Here is a 7,877-nt window from a genome sequence, read left to right as displayed (position 1 = left end):
ATATAAATTACAAAGCTTCCCATTTTTTTCCAAATAATACAGATACTTTTTTTTTGGGCGGAAAAATATTACTGGTAACTGGATTAGTGCATTAGGTCTAAAAAATTACAAAAAAAATGTAGGCCAGTATCCAATATTTTTTAATATAAAGGAAATTCAACTAATTTCGAAGAATTGATGACTCTTTTTGTTTACAATAATTGTTATTATTTTATAAAATCTAAAGTTATATGGTGATAAACATGTTATTATTCTCTGACATATTTTCTTTGTCAGTGACCAGGGCAATGTATTCTCCAAAAAGTGGTAAAAGTAAAAAAAAACATAATTCTCTCTCTCATCATTGAGGTCGTTCAATTTCAAAACCCATCAAACAATATTATTATTATAGGGGTTAAAAAAAATTCCATTTAATTGGGTTTTTTAATTATTAAAATAAAACAAAACAAAACAGAGAGCGGTGAAAATCCGTGAAATTTAAAACCTGGAAAAGAAAATTCAATTAATTAACCAATTAAAGAAAACGGAGTTTGGCGTTGAGTTTTTGTAAGTGTCGGTCTGGCGGGTATGGAGGAGAGAAGAGCGGTGGGGAGGAGAGTGAGAGGAGTGTGGGACCCGTGTGTAATCAGATGAGAGAGAAAGAGAGAAAAAACTTCAACATCACGACAGAAAGAGGGAAAATGGAGGAGAGAGATAGAAATAGAGAGTAGTAAAGGCCAGCTAGCAATGAAGGAGGAGGCTCACCTACCATTACCATCACTCTCTCTTCCTTTTTAGCCTTTCTCCTTCTCCTCTCATCTTCTTTCAAACCACCTCTCTCTCTCTCTGTTCTGCAACTCCATCTCTCTCTGCTTTTTCTTTCTCACATTCTCTATAATTTGAGTTGCTCACAGTAGACGAATTAGTTAGGGTTTTTAGTTACAAGACTACTTGCATCTTCTTCTGTGGATTTTCCTTCGTTTCGCGCGGGAATTACATCTGTTATTAGTACAAAGCCATTTTAAATTACAGGTTTGGCTCTTGCATTTGCCTTGCAGATTTTCTTCTGCTTCTACGTACATTCTCTTATTTTGTTTTTGAGTGTCGGCAACACTCCAATTTGGGTTTCCCGTTTGGCTGGCGAGAAAGTAGAGTAGGAAAATTAAACAAGCTACTAGTAACACATAAACGAAGCCAACATTTTTCTTAGCTACTAAGAAAATCTCTACTCAATTCTTCATTGTCCAATTTGACTACATTTTGAATCTGAGAAACCATGTTTTGTACTTTGTACAAATTAGCCAACTCCATTTTGATTTTTATTTGTTTTCTTATACTGGAGTAGCTCAGCTGTTCATTAATTCAATTGTCTTTTTGTTCATTTAATTGTTCCCAATTTTTTTTTAATTCTCTGCTGAAATTTCTAAGTTCAACTTTCACAAGATTTTCATTAAACTCAACAAAAAAAAAAGTAGTAATACGTGGTAATTGGAACCAGCTAGCGGCACAATGGGCCACGCGTTCTTTGCACTTCTCCAAAATTTATTCTCTTTTTTTTCGGACAATAAAAATAAAATTCTTTGTTCGGAATTATTTCTGACGTAATTTAGTGAAATAAGAAAGTTTTTGAAATATCCTTTCCGAGAGAAATAAAACGGTGAAATGTAGTAATGCTTTTCCAAAATTAGTGCTAACATGCGCCACACGGTCTGCTTTGCACGTGGTGCCCATGGTCATTTTATTTTCCCTCCGACACTTTAAATTCGACCCATTGAAAGAATTTTTCTCCTCATTTTCCTTGTCTGAATTTTTTTTATTTTCTCAGGAAAATTTCTTACTTCGAGAAAATGATCGGACCAAACTTCATGGACGACATTGACTGCGGAAGCTTCTTCGACCACATCGACGACCTTCTTGATTTCCCCAGCGATGACGTCGACGCCGGCTTGGGCCCAAGCACCGACAGCAAATCCTTCCCAAGCATTTGGTCAACTCAATCCAACTCGCTCCCCGGTTCCGACTCGGTCTTTTCCGGTAATAGTGCATCCGACCTCTCCGCCGAGCTCTCTGTTCCGGTGAGTAAGAATCATGTGGATTAGTCGGTCAGTTCCCGTCCCATGGTTTTCAGCTTCCCGTTAATTCCGTGCGTTTGGCTTATCGCTTTAATAATATAATTTAGATTTTATTTAGTTTTGGATTTTCCTAAATGACGTCATAAGGAGTAATTACGGCGTCGTTTATTACTTTTCGATCATTACAAAAATTAAGCCAGGCTGGCAGCCCATGGAATTTTCATGCCACTGATGTCAACATCGTTGTGTCTATAATTTGGTGGTATCGTTTTTTTTTTTAATTTGGCTTGATGTCTAAATCAAAATGAGTTCAAATTTCAAAATCGGTCCCTTTTGGCGAGGTACCTTTAGGTAATTTCACCCTCTTCATCAAGAAGGGTGCTTTTTGTAAAATCACAGTGCGTTATCAATGTCGGTGGGTAACTTGTTTGAATAATTGCTCCATTAATGGATGTCATGTGACTTTGTCATGTGATAGTTTGAAAGTGAATTATGGCGCTCTGTGCTTTTTTATTATTCTTACCTGGCTGTCCTTTACTTTGTCTTATTTCTTCAAATAATAATAATATAATAGTACAAAATTTGATATTTGATTTTGATTTTAATTTTAAAAATTAATATAAAATTTATTGTTGAATTTCAACAGAGGGTATTGGGTTTTGTAAGATGTGAATTGGGTTGTAACTGATTATATTTATTTGTTATAATTTCAGTATGAAGACATTGTCCAATTGGAGTGGCTGTCCACATTTGTGGAGGACTCATTCTCTGGTGGAAGTCTCACTATGAACAAAGAAGAATCATTCTCTTTAAACAAGGACTCATCCCGCCAACAGTTCCAAACTTCCAGCCCTGTTTCAGTTCTCGAAAGTAGCTCTTCTTGCTCCGGTGAAAAGAGTGGACCTCGTAGCCCAGAAGCCACCACCCCTGGAGGGCGGCGTGGACGTGCACGCAGCAAACGTCCTCGCCCTGCCACATTCAATCCTCGCCCTGCAATTCAACTTATTTCGCCAACATCCTCAGTGATCGACACCCCTCTGCCATTTGTTACCCCTAAGAGCTCATCTGATTCTGAGAATTTTGCTGAGTCTCGCCCTATGATTAAGATTCCTAGGAAAATTCCCGTGGATCAAAAGAAGAAAAAGAAGATCAGACTAACGTTTCCTGCACCCCCTATGGAGATGAACCAAAATCCAACTTTGCAAGCAGCAGTTAGGAAGTGTATGCATTGTGAGATTACTAAGACACCTCAGTGGAGAGCAGGGCCAATGGGGCCTAAAACCCTTTGCAATGCTTGCGGTGTTCGCTACAAATCAGGCCGGCTCTACCCAGAATACCGGCCTGCAGCCAGCCCAACATTCATTCCATCTTTGCATTCCAATTCCCATAAGAAGGTTCTTGAGATGAGAAACAAGGGTGGTGAGCTGATAGCTGTGGCTGGAACTTCGAGTGCAATGACATTGAATGAGACCACCACGCCAGAACTTATTCCAAATACAAATAGCAGCATTTCGCTGGATTATATGTGAGGGAGAATTAGAGAAGAAGTGTGTTTTCTCTATTTGGGAAAAACATTTCTTCATTGGCCTTCCCTATTAGTTCCTCTGTTATGTTATATCCGCTTACTGTTTATTTCATTTCTTTGTTCATTGGTTTTTTGTACAGGGATGGAATGGGGGGGTTGGCAAATAGGAGCAAACATAGATGACCATATATTTTTAGCTAGTAGAGAAGGAAGGATTGTAATGAGAGAACTGAAAAAGAAGAAATGGTAGAAAAAAGAATATGCAAGTTTAAGAGGGTAGAGAGTTTAGGTTTAGTTTGATGGTTAGTAAGGTCCTCGAGGTTATATTAGGTTTGTTGAGTTCTATTCTGTGTTTGGCTCTTCTTTTATTTTTCTTTGTATTCTTTTCTCTTTTACTTCCTTTTGTAAGGGAATTCTTTTTGCAGTTCATTTGTAGTAGCAAAAATTCTGAGATGAGTAATGGAATTTAAAATTTGTTATGCTTCTTTGTTTAAGTGGCAATTGCCCTATAATTAATTAATTAATTTTCTCAAGAGATTATGTATTACTTTTCTTCTTCTTCTTTTTTTTCTTTGCTGCGGCTACTTTACCTTGTTTCTAGGTTCCAAACGAAGCTTTAGATTATGTACTAGTACTTGTAGTACCAGTCGTATTGTTGGGACAGATTTTGTCAGTAGTGTCGCTTTCTGATGAAAAACTTGTCTTACTTGTTCAGTACACTTTTTACTGCTTTACCTAAATAAAGTTCCTCTCCAAAGCAACTTTTTTGGGTGAATCACGGTCACGCTTATCATCTGGAGCGAAAAACAGACTCTCTCTTAACAACTTTTTTTTTTTTTTAATATAGTCTCGTGACTTTAGCCAATTGTATTCAAATTCACCAAGTTCCACACTGTTACAATATGAGAGAGGGGAAAGACCTAGGATTAGGGTTGTTGTTACATGTGTTAAGAGAGTGACTCTCTCATTTAAAAGAATATTGTTATTTTTATATATTTTTTATGTGAGATTTGTTTCACATTTAATAGGTTCGTCATGTTTGGGTCTGAAAGTGTGGACATTAGGAACGAATGTAGATACAATAGGACTGATAGAATGTCACAAAGCCGACTTAAGAAATTTGTGGGAATGTAAGACATCACAAGATTGGTCGGGAAATTTGTGGGCATACGCGCCGTTCGAAACAAGTCATATAATCAAACACAAATCGAGTGGAGTGCAACGGAAATCGAACCTACTCTTGATAGCATATAACAATTTGAGGGGGAAATACTATTAGGATTATGATTGAGTTCCATCTTAAAACTAAATAGTATTAACCATTTCCTTTATAAGGATATTAGACTTCTTTTCACATTTAATACATACAAATGCAAAAACTCAAAACATTCTTAAACTTTTGCTTTTTTTTTTCCTTTCCTTTACTTTTCTTTCACCCATTTATGAATGACGTTGACGAGTCTTGGAAATAAATTATGAGTAGATGAAGAACGGTGGGCGTGGACGGAGGCAGGTGCAGATTTCTTTTGTATTAATTTTTGTAAAGAGAGATTGAATGCTATTTTCTTAATTTTTCGAAGATTTTGTTAAAAAAATACAAATGAAAAATCAAAGATGGTATCAGCACCTCCGGTAGTTCAGTGGCTTCGCCACAAAACCTAACAAATTTTATTTTTGGAATATGGCCACAATTTAAAGATAAATTAAAGTAAAATAAATTTTATTATTTTGAGTGTTTTATCTATTTTGTTCCTAAAATAAATTATTAGTTTCTTTTTGATAAAAAAAAATTATTAGTTATAGTGATTAAAATTTAAAAATCATAAATTAAAAAAATCTAATCAAAATAACTTCATAATGTGAATTGGATTGAAACTTTGCAAAGTTTTTTTCTATCATACTTTACATTATTTTTCTTTTCACCAATTATAGCACAAAATGATATAAAAATCTCAAACTAATAATTTTTCATTTTGCCCACTAATCGTATCCTCTTGTGGCTTGGTCCACTGCTCACCATCATCTCCAGAAACAGTCACAATATGAGATGGTCATGTGTATCTTTCTTGAGCAACTATCCATGGTCATATGCAGTCTCCACGTTTGCATACTTCTTTCTGAGTACATCACTCATACTAGCAAGCATGTAACACTTAGCCTTGTTGTTGGATAAAATTCAAGCATCATACTTCTCCCTAGCAGTTTTGGGAGCAGTGGCAGCAGGGACCTCAGGACATTCCTCAATAAAGACAAACTTGTGGTTCTCAAAGATCAAAACAATGTTCATGTTTAATTTCCATTTCATAAAATTATCACTAGTAAGTTTCTCGTTTGCAAGTAAAGCAGTAATAGGGTTTGAATTATTCATCATTGATAAAATAAATAAATAAAACAAAATTAAATTTAGCATACATTATGAATATCAATAATTTTTGGAAAATTAAACATGATGCATGAATGCAACAAATTTAAATAACACATAAAAAAACAATTATTACTAATTCCGCGATAAATTAATTTAAAAATTAATGCACTAGCCTTAGGGTAGGTCAGACTAATCTTAAATTAATTTTGAGACAACTCTCAAATTCATAAGTGAAAGCTTAAAATCAATTATTTTCTTTTTTGACTTACGAACAACCGCTAGTTTGAGACAACATTCATCCATTTATATCACAAATTACAATAATATAAGAATGCATATTATACCCACATAGCATTTAATGTATGCAGAGATTAATGACCATTCTGGTACCAATTGTTAGTAACTGGTATACCATGTGCACAGCGAAAAGCACAGGGTGTTGGGCATAGAGATTTGAAATTTTTTTATTTAAACAAACTTTAAATAATCGGATTCATTAGCATGCAAAACATTAATCATAGAGAAATAAAAAGATGATGATTTACTAGTTGAAGAACTATCAAGACCCCTTGCTATCTTTTTGTTTCTCCAACAAACATCCAATCCAAAGCAGTCTTTGAAATACTTAGACCAAGATCTTCCAAGATGTATCTCTACACCTTAAGACGTGTGTGGGCACGTAGAGTAATGGTAAGAAAAATTTTTTGCTTCACAAGATATTTTCAACAAATGAGATCTTTGAATATTATGTCTGAGACAATTTTCAAGGATAGAGAAAAATTATACGATCTATTTTTCTCTCTCGCAAAAGTATATTATTCTCTTTCAAAAGTTAGTGAAACTATTGTCATCTGATAGATTTATAAAAGAATTAATTAAATTTTAAAATTCAAATTATAAATAATTAAATAAATAAAAGAAATATCCAAGACTCATTTTTGGACATTGTTACACACCATGCACTGTAGTTGGCGTGTAACACATTCTTGATCTCAGAGATGTGTTCCAACTATTTTATTTTAATTATTATTTAATAATTATTTATTCAAAAATATCTAAACTTGATAACTTATATTATCAGATTAATTAAAGAATAAATATTGTTTACCCAAAAAAGGACTACTAGATGATGTGGCAGAATTAACATACACGTGGGGTACATGTGATTGTTTAAGTGAGTATGATTTGTTCGAACATCGACCAGAAGAGAATTCACTCAGCAGACAATATATTTCATGGGCGACAAGTCTGGTCACAACATTTTATATATTTCCTTCAAATATGTAATGTTGCATTTATGTAATAATTGTGACTTCCATTATTATTTAGACACGCCTGTATTAAATGTAATTAAGACTCATCGACCCATGTAGAACTCCTTGAGCCTATAAATAAGAATCAAAGGGCTCAAGAGATGGGACTTTTCTTTTGGGAACTTTTTGAATTTCAGAATTCTAAGAGAGAAATATAGTGTTTTTATCCGCGATACTTGTATTCATCCTAAGGCTTGTGAAACCCGTGAACCCTAGTTCATTGATCACAGTTCTTGAGATTCTACATTAATAAGAATACTAAGTGGACGTAGGTTATTACCATCTCCTGGGGCCAAACCACTATAAATCTTTTGTGTCGTTTATCTTTTTGTCTTGATTTCATCTCATTTCTATCGTTTTACTTGACTCTGTGTCATTGAACAAATCGATGGTAAACATTTTGGTGCTTTCATTGAGAGTTGAACTCAAGACCTCCAAAAAGATCGAATGGCGAAAACAGCTAGAAAGACTGGACAAACCTCTGGTACTGCACCAACCCAGCCTCCTCCGCAAAATGTGGCTGAAGATGAGCCACAAGTTGATTTGGAGGAGGAGGAAATGGATTCTGAGACCTTGAGGTGGACTCTGATTGTGTTGCGGGAGGAATTAACCAATCTGAGGGC

General features: G+C 34.9%; 1 protein-coding gene across 1 annotated transcript; it reads left to right on the top strand.

Annotated features, from left to right (window-relative positions):
* Positions 1 to 529: 529 nt before the first annotated feature.
* On the top strand, positions 530 to 4,055 carry LOC133798588 (GATA transcription factor 8). Its single transcript, XM_062236961.1, has 3 exons — positions 530 to 1,011; positions 1,805 to 2,054; positions 2,765 to 4,055. Exons 2-3 carry the CDS (start codon positions 1,827 to 1,829, stop codon positions 3,578 to 3,580), a joined length of 1,044 nt encoding a protein of 347 aa, XP_062092945.1. The 5' UTR covers positions 530 to 1,011; positions 1,805 to 1,826; the 3' UTR covers positions 3,581 to 4,055.
* Positions 4,056 to 7,877: the final 3,822 nt, after the last annotated feature.

The sequence above is a fragment of the Humulus lupulus genome, chromosome 8, assembly GCF_963169125.1.
Source record: "Humulus lupulus chromosome 8, drHumLupu1.1, whole genome shotgun sequence".
Lineage (NCBI taxonomy): Eukaryota > Viridiplantae > Streptophyta > Magnoliopsida > Rosales > Cannabaceae > Humulus > Humulus lupulus.
The sequence above is the reverse complement of the archived record's forward strand: the minus strand, read 5'-3'. Positions and strand labels throughout refer to the sequence as shown.

What these genes read in the sequence shown, in the direction of transcription:
- LOC133798588 (XM_062236961.1), top strand. Translation starts at nt 1,827, where the DNA reads ATGATCGGACCAAACTTCATGGACGACATTGACTGCGGAAGCTTCTTC. An exon ending in CCGCCGAGCTCTCTGTTCCG is followed by an intron (nt 2,055 to 2,764) that starts GTGAGTAAGAAT and finishes TTATAATTTCAG; the next exon opens with TATGAAGACATTGTCCAATT.